The sequence below is a fragment of the Eubalaena glacialis genome, chromosome 10 (genome assembly GCF_028564815.1).
Source record: "Eubalaena glacialis isolate mEubGla1 chromosome 10, mEubGla1.1.hap2.+ XY, whole genome shotgun sequence".
Taxonomy (NCBI): Eukaryota; Metazoa; Chordata; class Mammalia; order Artiodactyla; family Balaenidae; genus Eubalaena; species Eubalaena glacialis.
Window position 1 is genome coordinate 50645863 of NC_083725.1, and position 21032 is coordinate 50666894.

Consider the following 21032-nt stretch of genomic DNA (forward strand, 5'->3'; position numbering starts at 1 on the left):
TTCCTGGTGGTCCAGTGGTTAAGACTGCAAACTCCCAATGCAGGGGGCCCAGGTTCAATCCCTGGTCAGGGAACTAGATCCCGCATGCCATAACTAAGAGCCTGCATGCCACAATGAAGACCCCGTGTGCCGCAACTAAGACCTGGTGCAGCCAAATAAATAAATAAAATAAATATTTTTAAAAATTCTTAACTCTATATTTGAACTTTTAAGATGGATAGGACAATGGAACATGCTTGGGATCAGAGGAGAGAGGGTCTATGTGCATGTCCACCACCACTCCTTGTTTCCCATTCACAAAAAGCGTTTAAGTCCTGTGAGCATAGAATGCTGGTGGATGCACAGTCCAAGGGAGTTCATCGAGACTCAAATTCCCCGGATTCCATAGTGTCGGTAGAATGCGCACGCATGGAGAAGTAAAATAAATACAGGGGTGCTAGTTTTGTGCAGTATCCAGTGTTCTAGTAAGAACAAAATACATATGCCTACATAGTACGAATTGTGAAATTTCAGTAGTTCTGCGTACAAGCTAAATGTTCTTATGTTTGTATTTAAAACTGGCATTGCAGAATATAGAGTGGTAAATCTCATGCTAATGAGTTAAACTCAATTTTTCTTTACTTAGAGGGACAGTAAATAGAAAATTAATGCTATTAATTAATAATAGTATAATTAGTGATTAATTAATAATAAATCAATAAAATAGAATGATTAATGTCATTAATAATTAATAATAGCAAATTAATGCTATTAATTAAAATATCATGACAAGTGGAAAGAGATAGTACAGAAGAAAGGAGACAGCTTATATTTTAGTACCTTTAATGGCACTTTTCCCCTGCGTTTTGAACAAGGGGCCCTGCATTTTCATTTCGTACTGAGCCTCACAAATTACATAGGCAGGCATGTTATGGAACATGGCAGTGAATAAAACATGCGATCCCTGTTCTGGAGCTTACGGTACTTCATAATGCCTAGAAGACTAGACTGTCTGTGCCTGGAATTGCTCAACATTTAGAGCAAAATTGAGTAAAGAGGCTAGATTACCTTCCAGGTCTGTCCAATCCGAAAATGACACTAACCACAGATTAAGACTAGACGGCTTTCCTGGTTTTATCATATGATACAAGAGGTCTGAAAGTGGACAAATCAAGCCAGCTCATTCCTTTTTGTAACTATTTTGGGGGAAAAAACCCCCAAAATACCAAAACTAAACTAGTTTAAACTTTTATCTTAACATTCATTAATCATTCAGGGAACTAAGGGAGAAAACAAACAAAAAAATTCGCCGCTGGTATCTCTTGTGATATGTTAACCAACCCCTGGGAGGCTGACACTTAGCTCTGAGTGAAAGAGTAGTTAACAAAAGTCCGAAGGGGAGAGGGGACCTGGATGTGCTACGGGGTAACACTGGCTTCCAGTACAAAGGTTACACATTTTGAGTCTCGGTCAAAGCACGATCGTCTCACAATTTAACGCAGAGGAGATTTCTGAAGGCAAAAGTAGGCATAATATGACAAAACACACCTGGCACCGTACACACACGCACACCCCCCACACACTCGAGATCAGAAGTCAGAGGACAGCTCAGCAAAGGCGAGACCACTGGAAGCAAAGCAGGTGGAGTGCCTGTTTCCTTGCAGTTCACAGTCATTCCGTTCACCTGACCCCACAATTTATTTCTTGTAGTTTGCCGAAACATTCTTGTCTACTGCACTTACCTAATCGGTGAGGGAAGCCTACACCTGAAACCCGATCTTGCCTCAGTCAACTCCGCCTCCTCTGGATCCGGGAGATCAGACCCCGCCCTCTCGAAATCGCTCCTCCCCTCACGGAGATCAAAATGGCGCCCCGTGAGTCGCCACTTTCCACCTCTCACTTTCTTCCTGGAGTCAAATTGTTATCGCGAGACTTCGGCCTCACTATTAGCTGGGGCGCGCAGCCCGCCCATCCTTTTCTCCAGCGCGGTGGTGGAGGTTGGTGGTTCTTAGTTTGTTGGAGTGTTGGGGAAGGGTCCGGAGGTTGCTGAATGCGGACTTCCTAGGGAGGGGTGGCGGGTATCTGGTACGCAGCTGAGGCCCATGCCGAGCCGGCGCTGGTTGGTGCAAGCTGTCTGCCCTCTCGACGGGTAGGAAAGAGGACGGGGGCTTCCGGGCCTTGTGGGGGGGGGGGAGGGTTTCCTCTTGTAGCTTTTCCCAGGCCCCTGCGTGGCGTGGCGGGGTCCAGCCGCGGAAGTCAGTCCCCGAGGGCGGAGGGCTCGTGGTTTTTGTGGACTTCGGGCCTAGTGGCTTTACTGCGGCCCACAGTACACGATTATGGCGTGGGCGTGGTCCGTTGTCTGGCATGTAGATATTAAAAGGTGGTATAGACAATACACATTTTCTGAATTAATAGGGGTTAAGTGCGAGGTAACCATTGCTGACGCCGTTCTCCTTGCACGAGGTTAGGCGCTTCCTGGAGACGCTCGCCCCAAAATCGCACAAAATGCTGAAGGGGAATTGTTAGAGCCAGTGAAGGGCACTATCGCCATGTGCTCCTCCTCGCAGAATCTCGGAATAGGAAGCCACACTTCCGTAGGAATGCTTTCTAGTTTCCGAAAAAGAGGTTTTGAGTCAACTTTAATTTTGATAATACGCTCTGATTTTTTTTCTTTTAAATCTCAGGTATACCATCAGTGCCACTGGATCCACTTGTTGAATTTCTTTTTGGGCAGTTATTTCGTGATTTATTTCTTAGATTTTGCATTTTAGAAAACTACGGTAAAACATTCCATGAAATTACCAGGAGTCCCTTGGATATTTTGCGAATCCGAGATCTCTGTGACCTTATTGGTTTCCTATGTTTGAAATATATTGTTCTTGTAGGATTTCTTTCATCGTTGCTCATTTGTCATTACCAAGAATGCTAAAGACTAAGAACAATATACAAATAGGAAGAATGATGGCATCCCCGATGAGGGAGATGGAAAAGTAAAATTAGACATTATCTTTTTTAAAATTTTGTCCAAACTATTGTAATGTATCTAAGGAGATTACAACAGTGCCCTTTGTCTTTTTTTTTTATCTGTAAGCCTTTCATCGAAAAGTTTGAGAATTCAGAACTTTTAAATTAATACCCGTAACAGCAGATTCCAGACCAGGAGTTTGGATGGAGGTAGTTAATTAAGTCCTGCTGATTATTTTCCCAGGTATACTGAGGCCATACTCCGCCTTCTGGCTTTGTATGCAAAAGATTTTCGTACTAGTTCCCAACTGCTGTTGAAAAATGGCTTTTTGGCCGTTAGTTGAACATTGATACTCTTCATTGTACATTACTATATGGCTAAGGGTAAAATTACATTTTTTTACTGTTGTGGAAAGCTGTTTGATACTTTCGTTGGAAATTACAATACTCTTCTGGAATCTTCCATTGGATAGATTAAGGAGGCAAAACTGAAAGATAGAACCTGTGAATAAAATCTCTAGATTTTAGGATTGACCTGAAATGACAGTTCCTACATGAAAGTATTAAAGGCCTTGTATGTGATTTTGTCTTAACTTATGTGTAATTAATTTACGTAATTGTCACGACTACATCAACATTTTCATTACTCTGATACTAGCTGTTTGCATTTATTCAGGGAAACAACATCACATTTACTGAATTTTATATGGTCAGAAATCTGTTTAAATCAAAGGACAATTGACAACAAATTTGAGAGGGGCTTGGAGAACACATACCAGGAATGGATTCTCTCAACTATGCAACGGTATCTGATTCAGCTGTGGAAATTGAGAATCAAAGGTAAGTGCTTTTTTTTTTTTTTTAAATAACAATCACCAGATTTTTCTGGAAAAGAGACTAGGTGGTAATTTTACTGTATTTGAATTACCGGGAAAGCATAAATCATTGTAGATAATGAGTGGTGGTAATGGTAATTTTCATGCATTAGAACAGAAAAGGAAAACCTGGTTTGCACAGGCCTTTAAAGTTTTAACACATTGTTAACTCAGGGAAACAGGAGTATATTCTCCGGGCCAAATTGGTATCTTCCTGATTAAATCATCCTCATTTTATAAGAAAATGGATATCAGTAGGGAATCTTGTTTTAAAATCAACTTGTTCTATTCCATATTATCAGGGATGCTGGCTTATGTATATGATGAGAGGTATCTAGTCCTAATCGTTGTTGATCTCACTGGGAAAACAAATGAGCATTTCTAGTATACTCAGTATATCTCTCCACTAGGATACTCTTGTTTTATTTAGAGGAGGCTTTGTCTTAGTTTAGCCTCTAGCAGTGAACAAGGCTGCCTTTGTGGAACTTACATAAAGGAAGATGATTTTTTGGCTAAGTGCTATGGCACATGGCATTATGGACCACTTGTGGTAGAGTGGTCAGAGCTAAGTGATTGGCTAGTACTGAGCCCATCTTTTAAAAAATTACTTTGAGCATGTTTTTCTGCTTTGATTTGTAAAAGAAAAGTATATTACTGGTAATGAACATTCAGTAATATAAGAGGGTACAATTAATCTTTCCCTGTTTTCTAGTGATAACTCTTCCTCTGGTAGCAGCTTATTTAAAACTCAGTGTGTTCCTATCCCACCTAAAAGGAGGCAAAGAAACCCTGTTAGAAAATTTGTTCACAAACCTGAAAGTACTCAAGCAAGAGATTCATCTAGTGACTCATCTATAGAGCCAAGACCATTGACTTTAAAAGCTATTTTTGAAAGATTCAAAAAAAAGAAACGTAAAAAGAGAAAATACAAGCCAACGGGAAGATCAAGGGGAAGACCAAAAGGAAGGAGAAACACTAGAATCTCACAAATAAATAAGAAACAATTTAAAGACAAAGGACCTGGTTTCCCATTTTTAGAATCAGGAAATGGAAGAAAACTATTACCTTGGAGAAAAATTTTAACCTTTGAGGTGAGTCTTTATATATGCTGGTACACATAGTTTAAAATGTCTGAAATGAGTTGTTGGTTGCTTTTAGAATTTAGATGTACCTGGAACATACAGTCTTCACCTTGTATAATACTTCTCTATACTGACTATACTGCCGCTTAAATGCCACCCCCATCCTTCAGCTCAAAGTTCACTTGGACTTCTGGGTGGAATCTTGCACTGGTAACACTGGGTGAATGTACCTGTATATGAAGTGCTCTAAGGCTGATTTTATACCTTGATCTTATCCTGTCAGGGCTTTAAACATCATTCCTAAAACTCAAATGCCCAGTTGTTTTATAGTAACCAAAGTGAAACCCACACCTGCCTTTCATGTTCAGTGGCTTTAGTAGATTTCATTTTGTTCAGATATTTCAATTTCTGACAGAATTACCAGACAAATATGCCAGTACTTAGCAGTAGACTCTGAAATATTTGAGATAAGTGATTGCATAATTTGTAGTCACTTGTTCTAGAATCTGATTTATAGGAAAGGATTAATACTCATTAACCTCTTTATGTTTTAAGGTGATTAAAATAGACAGTTCTCTGCATTAAAAAATGTCTTAAGTAATGCCCAAATGATAAGATTTGTGCTTGTTTTTCTTGGTACTAACTTTGATAACTTGCTAGGTAGAACAGTGAATTGATGCACGTGATCTCCGTATGGCAGAGTAGTTAAATCAAGATCACTAAGGACCTTGTTATGGGGATCCTTGTCATTTTGGAACGTAGGCATTTGCTGAGTGGAAGAAAATTTTTTTATTTTTAAGTCCTTGACTTAAAATATGGTGTTTTTGTTACATAGCAAGCAGTGGCAAGAGGATTTTTTAACTACCTTGAAAAACTGAAGTATGAATACCATCTCAAGGAATCCTTGAAACAAATGAATGTTGGTGAGGATTTAGAAAAAGAAGACTTTGATAGTCGTAGATACAGATACTTGGATGATGATGGATCTCTCTCTCCTATTGAAGAGTCAGCGTAAGTTCTATCATGGATTGGAATAATTTTGGACATAGGTTTTTATGAGATTAAGTGCTTTTAAATTTTAATGTTGCTCCATATGCTGTCAATTTGTTTATACTTAGATTTAATAGTGATGTGAGCACAGATAAAATATTAATAGACTTGACTGGTATTGCTATTTCAGTTGTATGTCATGATAGTATACTACTCATTGGGTTATAAAAGATTTGTCATCTGAGTGATACGCTTTTTTTTTTTAACTCTTTATTGGAGTATAATTGCTTTACAATGGTGTGTTAGTTTCTGCTTTATAACAAAGTGAATCAGTTATACATATACATTGAGTGATCTGCTTTTAATATTGCAGAGCAGAGGAGATTGCAACAAATCTTGAACATGATGAATGTGATATTAAATTGGTGGTAAGTGACAATCTTATCCCACTTCATTTTGGGAGGACAGCTGTAGACAAAGGGAAAATTTTATCCTGTTGTGTTATTGTCTGTAGTTAAGTTTTGAAAGGTTCAATGCCCTTGGTGCAGGAAATGCAAGAATAAAAATAAGAATTTTATGGATAATTGGTGAGAACATGAATTATCAATACTGTATCAGTAAAAACAATACTATTGTAAGTTTTCATGTGTGGTGTTGCTACTAGGATATCAGATGAAAAAATCAGCAGAAGTTAATTTGGATTTTTAGCATCCAGATGTAGTATCCAGGTTATTTTAAGTAACCTAGAGTTTAGTTATATGTAATTACTAGCACGGTAAAGTTTCAGTTATTGCTTAGTATTGGTATTTCTTATGCAGGAGGATAATTATTTCATAATAAGTTCTGAATTACCAAAGAAGAAGAATGTATATTTGGAACAAGAGGAATATACTGAAGAAGCTGCACTGCCTAAAAAGAGAGCATCAAAATCCAAAAAACACTGGACAGAGGACAGAATGGCCTGAAAATAGATAGGATTATGACTACCAGACAAGGTAAACAGAATAGAGAAAAAGGAACTTTATAGAAAGAAAAGACCATAAATGTGAATACATATGCCAGCCTTATGATAAAAAAGAACCTTGTAAGAAAATAAAAAGATTAAACAAATTTATAAAACTCCTGAAGTAGTAATTATAAGAAAAATAATTAAAACAGTGAGATTATGTAGAAAAAACATTGAGGCTGTTACAGCAGAGATAATCACTTCCCAAAAAAATAAACAGCATCCTACTGTTTTTGCATATGGTGGTGTATTTCTGGGTAAGAGAACTTAAAGGTGCCATTTGAGCTTTGAATCAAAGAAATAAGATTGTAATCCTGAAAAGAAAATCTTAGTTGCAATAACCACTAATGATTGACAGCCAGCCACCCTCCTTAGAGTACCTGCAACCCCATTTTTATTTTTTTTCAGACAAATTTAGTGTGAAATGCCTATTACTGTAATAACTTAATATTTTCCTTTCCTAACTACCTATAATATTTCAACTATCATTTTCATCACCACTGTATGTTGCAGATTATGCCACTCTATATACTGCATTTTACCATAGCACTTGTGTTTGTTTTTGTTTAATTTGTGGACAAAGACTTATAGACAGGTGCAAAAATAAATCCTCTTTTGCAACCCAGAACTCATTGTTCAGTATGAGTTTTGATACAGATAAGAAGGAACATGATACCTAAAAGAGAGTCAAGTGATGGGGGTGTATTGATAAACATAAAAATTGCTTCCAGGACTATAGGGCTTATAATTTCTCTCATATCTTAAGCTTTTGAATTATCAGCTGTATTGATTTAGTACTCTAATTTTAATGTTGACATGAAACAAAGATGGCTTCTTTTTTTAGGCTTTTATCTTGAACACAGTGTCTGGATAATTTAAAAAGGTATGTCTTATGCTTTAGGTGAGTTTGGGTCCAATTTGTGTAAATGTGATAAATTGTCAGAATTTAAAACCTCCATCGGTTTCATTATTGAAAGGCATTTTTGCCAATTTTAAATTTCTGTTCATAATGTAATTTCGGAAAATGAATCTCAGGATTGACATGCTTTATAGTGACGTTGTGCCAGTTTCACTTTGCTTGAAGGAAAGGGTCCCAGAACTATAAATAAGGCAATTATAGTCAGAATCCTGGATATTCCTGCTTCAAGCATACACAACATATTTTTAACCTCCCCGCACCCCTATACAATATTTTTTAAAATTTTATTGAAGTATAGTTGATCTACAATATTAGTTCCTGCTGTGCAACAGAGACTCAGTTATACATATATTTCTATTATGAATTATCACAGGATATTGAATATAGTTCCCTGTGCTATGTAGTAAGACCTTGTTTATCTGTACTATATATATAAGTAGTTTGCATCTGCTAATCTCAGACTCCCAGTCCATCCTTCCCCCACATCCCCCTCCTTGCAACCACAAGTCTGTTCTCTGTCTGAGGCTGTTTATTTCATAGATGTGTTCATTTGTGTGGTATTTTAGATTCCACATAGAAGTGGTATCCTATGGTATTTGTATTTCTATTTCTTACCTTGCTTAGTATGATAATCTCTAGGTCCATCCATGTTGCTGCAGATGGCATTATTTCATGCTTTTTAATGGCTGAGTAATATTCCATTGTGTGTATGTGTGTGTATGTGTGTGTGTGTGTGTGTGTACCACATCTTTACCCATCTCTTGATGGACATTTAGGTTGCTTCCATGTCCTGGCTACTGTAAACAGCATTGCAATGCATGTATCCTCTCAAACCATGTTTTTCTCTGGATATATGCCCAGGAGTGGGATTGATAGATCATATGGCAGCTCTATTTTTAGTTTGAGGAACTGCAGTACTGTTTTCCATACTGGCTGTACCAGTTTACATTCCCACCAACAGTGTAGGGGGGGTGTTCCTTTTTCTCCACACCCTCTCCAGCATTTATTATTTGTAGACTTTTTGATGATGGCCATTCTCACTGGTGTGAGGTATATTTGCATTTCTAATAATGAGCAATGATGAACATCTTTTCATGTGCCTATGTATATGTCTTCTTTGGAGAAATGTCTATTTAGGTCTTCTGCCAAGTTTTTGATTGGGTGGTATTTTTTTGGTTATTGAATTGTACTATCCAGTAGTTTTATTATTTAAATTTTCTGGCCATGCCGCTACTTGTTATATTCGTCATTACATCTGGACTGAACATATTTACTAAACACGTCATGTTTTCAAGTTATTCCTTCCCTTCAAATTTTGGTTTACCAAAATTGATGTTCTGCTATTAATTCACCCTCACATGATGTGAAGAATTCCCAAATAACTTTTTTCTTGAAAACCTCATGGCATAAATGAGATGAAATGTTGCTCCTAAAGGTTATTTTATTTAATGTTATGCATGTTAATATGCTGAATAATTTTATAGAGATTATAATTTTGATTTAATCTGACCTTTGTTATTTAGATTTGCAAAAGGGATATATTTTTCATACACTTGTTTGGCTAGTGCATTCTTTTATTTTTGGCTGCACCAAGTGGCTTGCAGGATCTTAGTTCCCAGACCAGGGATCGAACCCACTGCCATCTGCAGTGGAAGCGTGGAGTCCTAACCACTGTACGCCAGGGAAGTCCCTGCAGTGTTTTTAATGAATGCATAATCTAAAATGAGGTAGAAGATTTAATAGTATAATGCTAGAAATGACTACACAGGACATACAATTTCATGAATCTGAATGATATAAAGTTTAATGAAATACACCCAGTTTGCCTTCAACGATTCCCCAATGGTCAGAACATTAGCCACATTAACATTTTTCTGTATTTTTATAATTGATATCAACTAATGAGAAAATACTTTATATAGTTCTTAAATTAAGGGAAAAATTCAGTTAAAGTAAAAATTTTGCAGTAATCTGGGAATTGCATAGGCAAAACACATTGCAGTAATGAAGTTCTTAAAATCAAGCTTAAATTTATATGTGGAACTCTGTTTGGTTCATGTATAATAGCTAATAAGTACTTTGCATATTTTTATCTGTTAGTATAATGCTATCTTTTCTAAGCATTGTTAAAATACCTACCATGTAATTAATTCATGGGATGATTTCTTTAAATTTCTTAAACATCCTTTGTGATGTCTGACTGTTACTGCACAGTTTTGAACTCATCTAAGAGACTGGAGCTCTTTCAAATAATTGTTCTCTTGTGGACTTGTTTATATTTTTTAAAAAGCAAGCAGTGGTTGAGGTCTATCCCGATGGGGCTTTTTCTGTAAACCTACATCGTTGGAAACGCCTCATAGATTAACTGTGTGGTTTCCTTTACTCATAGAACTATCTGTTAGATCTGTGGGAAAGAACTACAAGACAGAGCTGCCAAGTAAACTGTGAAAAACCTAACAAACTTTTTATCTTAGGTATTGGCATATCCCAATGATCTGTACTGTTCTAGGGTGTGATGGCTTAGGTAAGTTTTAATCAGTGACAGTGTCATTTGTTGGGGGGGGCGGGGGGGGGAACATTCCAGTTCAGATGATGAATTTAACTGTTCAACTGCTGAATGATACAGACATGAACTAAAACTTAATTCTGATAGAGCTGAGTATGCTTAATATCTAAATATTTTAAGTTATATATTGAGGTTTTAATTTTTAATCACATGAGTATGGTATCCATCTTTTATTTGCTATTTTATCTGCAGGAGTGAATATGATTTAAACCTAATACATTTTTAGAGGTAAGTGGAATATTTAATTTTTATTCAAATTAAGGATTCAGAAGTTCTGAAAAGAATGTTAAATTTTGAGTATAGCATTCCATTACTGTTGTGACTGCTAGTTAATTAGGTTATAAAACAATTATCAGGATTTTGGCCAAAAATACTGCTGTAATATTTGTGTTTACAGAATTGGAAAAAAATGAAGAGACAGCACTGACATGTAAATCTCATGTATAATCGGATAGTTTCCTATGTAAGTTCTATAGGTATAGAGAGGGTAAAGGTAGCAATGGCTAGGTGTATAGTTTAAAATGGAGTTAATGTAGTTCTCATTGGAATGACAGATATAAAACTCAAATTAACATGTTACAAGAACGTAAATTTTTAGAGATGTGTGAAGATAATATTTCTCAGATAGTAACGTTACAAACTTGAGGTTGAGGGGTTTTTCTGGTTCAGTCATAATTGCACTGCATGGTATCTGCATTCAGCAGTTTGTTCCTGCTGGGTGTTCAAAGGACAGTGCAATATAAATTCAGTATTTGGCATCGTTGGTTTTCTTGGCTTTGTGCATGTTAGACCTGGTATTTCTACTGATACAGTATTCCTATAGTTTCTCATACTGTTCAGTTTGACAGTCTTCAATAGTAACTAATACTATTTTTTTAGGGTGTCAAATTCAGAACCAGGCAGATCCATCGCCTGACCCTAAACATGTAAGGCTTTCTATTTCTGTTGCTTCTAGTAGCTTTCCTTTATTGATAGCATTGTTGTGCAGAAGCCTTTTGCACAGTGTATATATAAGCTTGAGAGAAATGTTTATAAAGCCTCATACTATTGAAAATGGGCACTGTTGTTCACGGTGTCTGTAAATTGTTAATGTGGCTACATTGAGAACACAGGTTTTGCTTCCATCACTGTACTTTTATTGCGGTGGTGACAATGAGACCTGCAACATTTTTTTTTTCTGCTAGGCTCATGAGTAAAAATTGGATATAACAAGGCTTTTCAGTATTAGAAAAGATGAAGGGATAAATAGCAACGTACTTGCTATGTTTAATTTCTAGGGTCCTAAAGTAAATCGCTTGAGGAACTTGGATCCCAAAGATTACAGGTATGATTTTCATTTCATTTTTTTCCCCTGGTATTTAATGAAAAAGACTATAATGACGTTAAAAAGGCCATTAGTTTTTACTGTTTACCAGTGATGTATGATGTCATGATGATGGGCAAAATGTTCAACTGCTCTGAATGGGCTGAATGAAAATAGCCTTTCTGAACATCCGTCTTAAATAAAGCTATATTTTAAAACGTGAAAGCTCTAAGATAAAAGTTGCCTGAAACATGCATGTTTGGAAACAATCAGCTAAATTTAGGTATGAATGAAAATGGAACCTAATCAGTCCCAGTTGCCATTACAATCTTTTTCTGTAGGTGGGGAATGTTGAAGTGTGTCCATATTTCATTGGAGATCAAAGAAGCCTAACTAAAAGAATTGTGGCAAGTAATTTTTTTTATTTTACCACACCAAATTATTTGTCAGGTTTTAATGGTCATTACCAAGGCTTTTAGAATGCAGTTTCTCATTTGCTGTGGACATGACCATAAAAAAAGTTTCCCACTAGGTTTTATTTCTGCTACTTTGTAGCATTCAGCCTGTTGGGAACATTTTATTGTTTACTTGTATTTCCATTGCCTAGGTCAGCACTGTTCCAGTAACACAAGCCATTTTTTCTAATTAGATTTTACAATACCGATACATGGGTAGTGACTATTATATTGAACAGTGTGTGCCTAGATTGCTGGAGTTCTTTGTTTAATCCTGGGCTTTTAGTTTATTACATTACAGGTTGCCTGGTTATTAAAGGAGGGGAGGCTGGCTTCAGAATTTTACATGAGCATCTCTGAAAATGGACCCTTACCTTTATATTTGTTATACAGGGCTGACGCACACGATAACTTCTTTTTGAAAGGTATGTACACATTAAAGAAAATAATTTTATAGGTCATTTCAAAGAGGGCTGATGGGACCAAATCCAGGAGCTCTTTACGCTGTGACCAAAGATTGAGTTCTCCACTGGATATAATAGTAACTTGATAGTGCTATGTTTTCCGATGGAGATACAAGCCACTCATACCCATGATTGGTGATGTGGGAAAGTAAAAATAAATGTAAATATCTTCCAACTTTAACCAATGTCTACTCTCTTCTTTAGGGCTATTTTATCTTGAAGATTATGAGTTTGGAGGAACTAAGGTGATTGGCAGTGGAAAGAATCAGAACATGTGAAATTCCTTAAAAATTTATTGACTTAAATAACTTTGTGTTACACATAATTAAAAAAAAACCCTTTACACTTTGTGCAGAAGGTCAGCATATATTTTTGGCTCGAAGTTTCTCTAATGTTTTCTGTGGAGGGAATAATAACATTTATCAGTTACAGTTCTGATGTGCCTTGGACATGAAAAATTGGGGGCGGGGGCTGCTCACCTTATGAAATTCTTTTGCCCTTGCTCTGTTTTGGGCATATGCGTCTTGCTTTGCTTTCTCTTCCTTTTGCTTTTTCACTTCAGGTAACTGATGGTATAATCTGTAAGAAATTTATATGGAATTAAAGACAGACACTTCAGCTATGTGAATTCATATATCTTCGTATATCCACATACATACCTTAGAGCCCTTTGGTGCATATGGGCTTGTGCAGTCTTTCTGTCTTCAGGAAGAGACACTCTAACCTTGTTCACACCCTTCAGGTGACTGACAAATGAACCTGAGCAGAGAACAAGTCATTTAAGATATATGTAATGCCAGATTCTCTTTGAAAACTGATGTGGAGAGTATACCTGTAGGTTTCTCCTTTACTATTTTGGTTTGAGAACTTCCAGAGACACGAATTTTATTCCTTATTTCTTTCTGTCTCTGTGACGATCTCTCCATAAATGCTTTTTTTCTTTTTATAAATGCTTCTTGTAAGCTCCCTGGAGTAGCTGTAAACTTTGAAAGGGTTTCTGTTTAAAAAAAAAAAAAGGGAGGCTATATGTCAGCAGTATAGGAACATGCGGGGTTTCTGCTCAAGTAGGGGGAGCCTGAGTGGGGAACCCCACTGGCCCCGGGCTCACTAATCGGATGCTCAGGGCATACATACCTGCACACACAGCTGGTGGTTTCTCCACAGAATGTTCTGATGCAGCTGGACAATCTGAGTTTTGTGTTTCTGATAGAAGAGGCAGAAATTCACTCACCTAATTGTGAGAAAGTCATAGACTTGACCACTTTACCTCACTGTACAGATTCACAGCAAAGGTTCTAAACTTTACCCATTCTCAACCCTAGGTCCTTTGGCCTTTCTAGAAAGTTCAGTTATCAGCTTGTCCACTGTGAGCACATTCATACAACAATTCTAATGTAAGAATAAATGCCATGTAGAAAGCTAAGTAAAACTATCCTTTTCTATTCCCTAATTCTCAACTGTGGGTTGCTGTATGAAACGAGAGCTACGAAATTTACCTGAAAACAGCTCTTTGCCTCATTTTCTCTCTTTTCTTCTAGAGTTAAGTTTGCAAAATCCATTTCAGCAATACTGATATCACTGTTGCTTATCAATGTAAGTTCTGGTTCTTCCATTATACCATGGCCACATTCTGTCTCCTGTGCAGTAAAAAGGGAAACAATATTCAAAAATCATAGCCTCAAAAACACTCAGAATGTGAAAAATACGTACATTACGGAGGAAGAACACCAGGTTCTTCAACTAAGGCTACTGGAGAAGACAAACTACTCCATGGGTTACAGAGCCAAGCGCCTGCTGACTGACTGGGGGCTGTGCAGAACTGCAGTGTGTGTGTCCCCTACCTATCTGAATGGCCGCTGGGCTGCAGCTGAATGCTGCAAGACCACAAATTGCTTCAACCGTGCTTTGTTTTGTTTGTTTTTTGATGTGGACCACTTTTAAGTTACAGTGTTGCTTCTGTTTTATGGTTTGGTTTTTTGGCTGCGAGGCCTGTGGGATCCTAGCTCCCTGACCAGGGATGGAACCCACACCCCTGCATTGGAAGGCGAAGTCCCAACCACTGGACCGCCAGGGAAGTCCCTAGACCACACTTTATTAAGGAGAAAACCTTTCAATACTGAACAAGAATTTACGAAAAACACAAAAATCCAAAAGCTGCCAAGTAAATCACCTTATTTTTTGCTTATCTGTGGAGGGACAAACACATAGTACTAGAAGGTAAGCTGAAACCAAGCAGATTAATCCAGTGCAGCACAATGAGGTTCAACACTGTTATGTGCTGAAGCATAGGCTGAGGCACCATTTTTCAGGAAAGCTGGAGAAAAATGTGAATTGGGAAGATCTGTAAAATTCAGAGGGAGGTCAAATTTTAAAAATTTGTTTTCTCATTTCATTGGAGATTCCCAATGATTATGAGATTGACTATATCTCAGATAGTAGCTCTGTTGCATCTCTTGCAATTTTGTTTAAAAAGTCTCCTGAAAATGAAATCAAAAATTATATACAACACAGATTTCACTTACCCAGATTGGAATAGAGTTCTGTAATGAAAACGATCCAGAACTTACAAAGAGCTCTGACTGTGCTAGTTGAGTTTGGTTTCCTATGATTGTTGCAGTTTCTGCAGTAGCTGAATCCTCAAGACATTTTTCATTCTGAACAGTGACTGAATATGGTGTCTGAATTGAAGTTCTTACACATAATTGTGGATTTACATTTAAAACTCCACAGGTATCTTTATCATCAGTGAGCCCTTGACCTTGTAACACTGTTCCAACTCCTCTTTCTGACAGTTCTTCAAAGCCCAGTCTTTCTTTTCTGCCTTCTGGTTGGTCTTTTATTGAGCACTCACTAGAGGTAGAACCACATGGAGTGCTATGCTGTAGATTTAACTGATGAAATACATTAGCCTCACCAGATGAACTGAAGACTGAACTTTGCAAATTTCCTACAGAGAGCTGGAAAGGAACACTTTCTTGCTTGTTTTGTAATATTTCATTCTGTTCAGAGGAGTAGTTTTGATTTTCCGCCCCTTGGGAAGAGTCTCTCGCTTCAGTGCTAAAAATACTTGGTAAGTCAGCATGCTGGCTTCCTTCCTGTGAAGAAAATTCTGGCAGAAGTTGCTGAAAAGACTGTTCAGACCCTATAAGAAATCAGTTGATCATAATTATATGTTGTAAAACTTGGATAGAGATATGGTCTCTAATAGTTGCTGAGGACATTGCAAGTAATAGGTTACTTAAAATTTTAGGAATGAAAACTGACGTAGACATGAGTAGAAAGTTAAAGGATGGTCACAGTGATTTTCGAATAACTACTGCTCACACCATGTATTTTCTCCTATAATATTTAACAAAGGAACTATGACTTAAACACGAGGACTTTTCCCCCCATAACAGAATACTGACTTTATAACAAAGACTTATACATGCATGTGCATCTCATATGTATGTGATGTGTGTGTATATATATAAAATTTGTATAAAAAGTTTTAGAAGGATACTTAAACTGATAACTAAGGGTTGAGGTAGGGAAGTTGAGCAAGAGGCAGCACTTTTTATTTTATCAAAATAAAATGCAAACTGAGCATATATTACTTCTGTTATTTAAATAAATATACAGAGAAACTGGTGAGGTGAGGTGGAGACAAACCAAGAGCAATTGATATGAACAACCGTGAAAAACTATTGAGCTTTATTTAACTTTTTTGAACTTCTACATACCTTCAATAACATTTTCTGTAGCAAAACTCTGAGCTTCGTCACGAGCCCAGTTAGGGTCAGGCTGCTGGTTCAGGCTGGTCCTCAATGCTGTAAAAGAAGCTGTACTTTTGGGTGACAGACTAGAACGGAGGCTTTCACAGGAGGAATCTGACCTCTGATGGAAGACAACAGGGAAACGCTGAAATATTAGTATTTACTATGTGTTACCAGTTGAATCAATCTTTTATGTTTCTTTGATATTATTCTTCCTTAATTACCACTTTACTACCACATAAACCACTTGCTTATTCAAACCCAATTCTTTCACTTTAGTAAATATGAAACAGACTTTTTGTTTAGAAAACAAATTGTGAATTAACAAGACAGAGTTCAGAATATGACTGAATCATTTTCTGATAAGCAGGAACTATGCAGAGCTGCCTGGAAATAGAAAGACCCAGGTTTGAATCTTAGCTCCTTTATTGTATAGGAAGAGACTTTAAATTTTGCAAAATTCTGTTTACCTGACGGTTTAAGACTGAATTCCATTCAAGTAACACCACCCCCCAAAACCCTGAAAAGTTTTTATGGGTCCTCATAGCTGGAGATAAAACTTTGGGACAAAATTCTAATGCACCTATTTTCAATCTTGGTTCCGCATTATAATCACTTTATCTGACCATTCCTAGGGATTCTGATTTAATTGGTCTGAGGTACAGTCTGGGCACTGGTATCTAAAAGCTTACCAGATGATTTTAATTGGCAGCCAAGGCTAAGAAGCATTGTTCTGTTCTAACAGAAGAAAAGACAAGACTGTTTTTGGAAATTCACTGCAAAGAAGCATCTACTTTATTATACCTGGTAAAAGTCTTTGCTGTCTTGAGAAATCCCAGAGAGAGATGATGACGAATCAAAATCTGGATGTGGTTCTAAGGGTTTAAACAGCTGACGATGCAAATTTGGAAAACTCTGCTCCAGTTCTGGAAAGTCAAAGTCAACTGTTGGAATTTTAAGGAAAAAAGACACTTATTTTAAAAATAAAGCCTAGAAAAGTAGTACTAAGAACATATTCATAAGGTAACTCCAATTCAACAAAATTACTTGCATTTTTTTCATTACCAGCAGATGCTTTCAAATTAAGTCCTACCGTTCTCTCTCATGTACAAAAGGGGCGGGTGGTGGCGGTGGTTTGACCAGAACCTTTGACAAATGCAAGATTCCATTTCTATTATAGCCTCAAGGTCTTTATGGGGTTAGTTAGGAGTAAGATGCCATCATTGTCACTGCTTTGTTACAGTAATCTTTGTTATTCTCAGCTCATTTCAGGATCAATGATTTGAAAAAAAGAAAAGCTCACTGTACCACGTGTTGCCACAGGGCAGACACTGCACTTGATGTGCATTATCCCCAACACCCCTCCTCCCACAGGAGACAAGAGTAAGCTGCCTGTGGTCTCACAGTTAGGAAACGGGCAAGAGGTCTGATTTCTGAGTCCTTGTGCTCAGTATGGCAATACTGAGCTACTGTAGTTAACTCTGCAAAGGTGAAGGAAGATCTGCTCATCTCTTCTACACTGTCTCAGTCAGTCTGTTTCCGGAGCCCCTCTCTCACTAAGTGCCCTCAGCGTTTTCCATGTTATCACTGCTACAGCAAGCCATCAAAACACAAAGCTCAAACAATTACTACTTCCAACTAAAAAGGATGAAAGGTTAAAAGTTAAAAACACCTAGTTTACATGAAAGTATTTGATCACAAATAATTTTACCCCACAACTCTGTTTTTTCAGTCATCAAATTTGCTTCATTTATGTACTTGTCTATCATCTGCTGAATGTGTGTCTGACCAGATGTAAATGTTTCCACTGCAGGTAAAAGAGGTTTATGGGCGTCCTGAGGGTCTTGTCTTTGATAAATAACTTGTGTTGAAGGAACTACAGAACTTAAAACATTTGTTTCCTCTTCTTTACTGGTGGGAGATTCTTGTTCCCTCTGGTCCACAAGCTCTGAAAACGACTCTGAAAATTGGGTTTAATGAAAATATTTAGTGTCTGGGTACTTCCTTTGAGACATATTTTAGCAGAGAGGCATAGCAATACACATCGATAAGGAATCAGTGCAGCCAAGAAATGTGCTCCGCAGATTCCCACCAACATTAGCAGACCCTCCTCAACGTGCTACTGGAGATCAGCAGAGTGTCTCTGCGTCTGCAGCCCCGTGACTTCAATCATGGTTAGAATATCATACTGTCCAATATTCTAAAGGCATGATTACTTTTGAGATTTAAAGAACAATCCCTCTCAGCACCTTGTGAAAAGCAATGTTGGCTCTCACTGCTGTACTGCAATGCAACTGGTGCTTCTCTTTCAATTTATTTATAAACATTCTGATATTCTTACCTGTAAGGCTCAAATCTGTGTTTTCATAACTTAAAAAGCTCCCAGTAGAAACAGTTATTGAAGATAATGGCTCATGATAAATTTCTTGTGTTTCAGCCTAAAAATTAAGAAGAACATTAGGCCACAATGTAGGAAGTAATATCTAGAAAAAACCCAAGTCACCAACATTAGCAGTTATTTATTCTGAGCTCAGATCAAGTGTAGAAACCTTCATAGTTATAAAGGTCCGTAGTAAAACCTTTTCATCATTGCTCAGAACTGATTAGCCTTTCATACACACAACCCCCAGCCCACTCTCACTCCCCCATCAGTAAGTCCTCAGTTATCCACTGTCACCTTTACACACACACACACACACACACACACACCCCACTTATTGTTTTAAATTATTCTTTTGCTTCTCAGAACTATAGAGATCATGCATCAGATAGACTAAGAGGTCTTCTGATGCTCAGATTTGGCTGTTTTCATCACTGATCCACTCCAGTAAGAGCAGATCTCAGAGAACACAGACTTCAATATTCCACAACTTCTGTAAACTAAAAAGACAATATGAAGCCAAGCAACTCTAACAATGCAGCACACATCAAGACATTACTAACCTTATCATCTGGCTTCACATTTGGACCCAGGTACATATGGTCTTCTTCCTCCACAGAGTAACTTAATACTGCATGATTCTCAACCACAGCCTCACTGACCTTGACTAAAATGGGGAAGGAGGGGGAAGGTCTGGATTATGACAAATCAAATTTCTAGCACCGGAGGGCATAATTTCCTGCTTTCCTACAATTTTCTCTCATATTTTGCTTTGTAGAGTTGCCTTATCTTAGACCAAAAAGAAAAAAAAAAAATTCATGTTATTATTCATTAAAAGCATTTAGGACTTCCCTGGTGGCGCAGTGGTTAAGAATCCACCTGCCAATGCAGGGGACACGGGTTCGAGCCCTGGTCCGGGAAGATCCCACATGTCTCGGAGCAACTAAGCCCGTGTGCCACAACTACTGAGCCTGCGCTCTAGAGCCCGTGAGCCACAACTACTGAAGCCCGTGCGCCTAGAGCCCATGCTCTGCAACAAGAGAAGCCACTGCGATGAGAAGCCCGCGCACCGCAACAAAGAGTAGCCCCCGCTCGCCGCAACTAGAGAAAGCCCGCGCGCAGCAACGAAGACCCAATGCAGCCAAAAATAAACAAAATAACTAATTAAAAAAAAAAATTTATAGTCAGCACAATATAATTTTTCATGGAAAACTGTAGTTGTCATTATTATTCTATGAATAAAACCCTTTAGAAAAGAGCCAGTGTGATGGGAAACGCTTGTCATTAACTTTAAGTGAAGAAGCAAGAATATTCAATTATAAGTACAGTGTGATCTCAAAGGTGAGAAAAAGGCACATAAAAAAGACGAAAACACCAAAGTGCAACCAGTGGTTGCTTAAGAATGGTAGGACAAGGAGGAATTTTACTTCTTTATAACTTGCAGTGCTGTCTAAAATCACAATGAGCATACACTGCTTTTATTATGAATTATCATTCCTAATTACATTTGACATATTAAAAATACATAAAAATTATACTTTCTGTCTATTAGTAATCCGGATATTCTGAGTTAGTTTTTCTCGTACTCCCAATAGCCAACATTTGTGAGAAAGCCGGCCAAGGAATATGGTCATCTGTGGCTCTGAAACAGAATATAATTAAAACTGCTCCGCCAAATATAAACTAAAATTTCTGTCTCATTATCCCCATGATATTATTAAAAGAGATCATGAACATTAAAAGTATGTTTCTTAGATGTTTGTGTAAGAAATGTTTTCTAAGAGGTAACCCAGGACACATACGCATGCACACATACGTATCTGTATATGTGTGCAGATACATATATTTATTCATAAAATGATATCTATATTACAGATAATAAAGTAAAAACAGCAAATATCAAATATTATATTTAAATATAATTTGTTTTTAAATACAATTTTTTACCCTCTCCTATTCTAGTTCAATTAAAAATATATTATTATAATACAATTGATTTAACCATTAAACTGTTATTTGGTTGCTTCCTTACACACTAAAATTTTAAGTGAAGAAAGAGATGGTGAAACTTTATAGTGAGTTATTTTTTCTTAAGCAGCTCATTTCAAAAGCTAGTTGTGAGATGGGAAATTATGGGTTTACCATTTCGTAATCACAGTTCTATAACTGTTATTATCTGTAACAAACCAAAGAAGATTCCCCCAGAGGAGGGTGACCAGGGTAGCACCTGGGTAGTGATAAGAATTGAAAAATAAAAATAAGAGAAAGAAGCAAGGTCAGAGTTAAATAAACTT

At 37.3% G+C, this 21032-nt stretch overlaps 3 protein-coding genes and 10 non-coding genes across 19 annotated transcripts in view; 9 read left to right on the forward strand and 4 right to left on the reverse strand.

The window, feature by feature from the left end:
• The window catches only part of C10H11orf54 (chromosome 10 C11orf54 homolog), a 29234-nt gene extending 27431 nt beyond the window's left edge, over positions 1-1803 (reverse strand). For 4 of the 5 annotated variants that reach the window (XM_061202711.1, XM_061202709.1, XM_061202712.1 and 1 more), the window contains exon 1: positions 1722-1793. The gene's annotated coding sequence lies outside the window, so the exon portion shown is untranslated. Of the gene's footprint in view, positions 1-1721 lie in introns of all 5 variants that reach the window. The other variant, XM_061202710.1, reaches the window with a different exon arrangement.
• A 179-nt stretch (positions 1804-1982) lies between these two features.
• Positions 1983-13207, forward strand: TAF1D (TATA-box binding protein associated factor, RNA polymerase I subunit D). Its single transcript, XM_061204045.1, is given in 12 exon segments — positions 1983-2128; positions 3620-3783; positions 4531-4909; positions 5736-5911; positions 6264-6318; positions 6709-6825; positions 6828-6885; positions 10574-10609; positions 11659-11705; positions 12026-12095; positions 12533-12564; positions 12808-13207. Coding segments are annotated over 7 exon segments (861 nt in total). The 5' UTR covers positions 1983-2128; positions 3620-3724; the 3' UTR covers positions 10591-10609; positions 11659-11705; positions 12026-12095; positions 12533-12564; positions 12808-13207.
• LOC133100179 (small nucleolar RNA SNORA40) lies at positions 7442-7568 on the forward strand. Its single transcript, XR_009702420.1, has one exon. It is a non-coding gene; the product is annotated as a small nucleolar RNA SNORA40 (small nucleolar RNA).
• On the forward strand, positions 10115-10245 carry LOC133100173 (small nucleolar RNA SNORA18). The gene has a single exon (XR_009702415.1). It is a non-coding gene; the product is annotated as a small nucleolar RNA SNORA18 (small nucleolar RNA).
• On the forward strand, positions 10399-10470 carry LOC133100187 (small nucleolar RNA SNORD5). Its single transcript, XR_009702426.1, has one exon. It is a non-coding gene; the product is annotated as a small nucleolar RNA SNORD5 (small nucleolar RNA).
• LOC133100163 (small nucleolar RNA SNORA8) lies at positions 11058-11195 on the forward strand. Its single transcript, XR_009702406.1, has one exon. It is a non-coding gene; the product is annotated as a small nucleolar RNA SNORA8 (small nucleolar RNA).
• LOC133100169 (small nucleolar RNA SNORA1) lies at positions 11417-11551 on the forward strand. Its single transcript, XR_009702411.1, has one exon. It is a non-coding gene; the product is annotated as a small nucleolar RNA SNORA1 (small nucleolar RNA).
• Positions 11804-11876, forward strand: LOC133100161 (small nucleolar RNA Z40). Its single transcript, XR_009702404.1, has one exon. It is a non-coding gene; the product is annotated as a small nucleolar RNA Z40 (small nucleolar RNA).
• Positions 12142-12262, forward strand: LOC133100172 (small nucleolar RNA SNORA32). Its single transcript, XR_009702414.1, has one exon. It is a non-coding gene; the product is annotated as a small nucleolar RNA SNORA32 (small nucleolar RNA).
• LOC133100168 (small nucleolar RNA SNORA25) lies at positions 12595-12720 on the forward strand. The gene has a single exon (XR_009702410.1). It is a non-coding gene; the product is annotated as a small nucleolar RNA SNORA25 (small nucleolar RNA).
• Positions 12888-21032, reverse strand: part of CEP295 (centrosomal protein 295) — a 48333-nt gene continuing 40188 nt past the window's right edge. Inside the window, exons 19-30 of one of the 3 annotated variants that reach the window (XM_061204040.1) lie at positions 19302-19405; positions 18700-18796; positions 18070-18318; positions 17163-17302; positions 16326-16479; positions 15126-15745; positions 14100-14240; positions 13738-13834; positions 13436-13600; positions 13263-13362; positions 13083-13182; positions 12888-13001 (exon numbers count right to left, since the gene is read on the reverse strand). In XM_061204040.1, coding sequence (XP_061060023.1) covers positions 12963-13001; positions 13083-13182; positions 13263-13362; positions 13436-13600; positions 13738-13834; positions 14100-14240; positions 15126-15745; positions 16326-16479; positions 17163-17302; positions 18070-18318; positions 18700-18796; positions 19302-19405 — 2006 coding nt within the window. In that variant the 3' untranslated portion in view covers positions 12888-12962. Of the gene's footprint in view, positions 13002-13082; positions 13183-13262; positions 13363-13435; positions 13601-13737; positions 13835-14099; positions 14241-15125; positions 15746-16325; positions 16480-17162; positions 17303-18069; positions 18319-18699; positions 18797-19301; positions 19406-21032 lie in introns of those variants that run through there. The other 2 variants (XM_061204043.1, XM_061204044.1) reach the window with 2 other exon arrangements.
• LOC133100176 (small nucleolar RNA U2-30) lies at positions 18884-18953 on the reverse strand. Its single transcript, XR_009702417.1, has one exon. It is a non-coding gene; the product is annotated as a small nucleolar RNA U2-30 (small nucleolar RNA).
• Positions 19099-19178, reverse strand: LOC133100177 (small nucleolar RNA U2-19). Its single transcript, XR_009702418.1, has one exon. It is a non-coding gene; the product is annotated as a small nucleolar RNA U2-19 (small nucleolar RNA).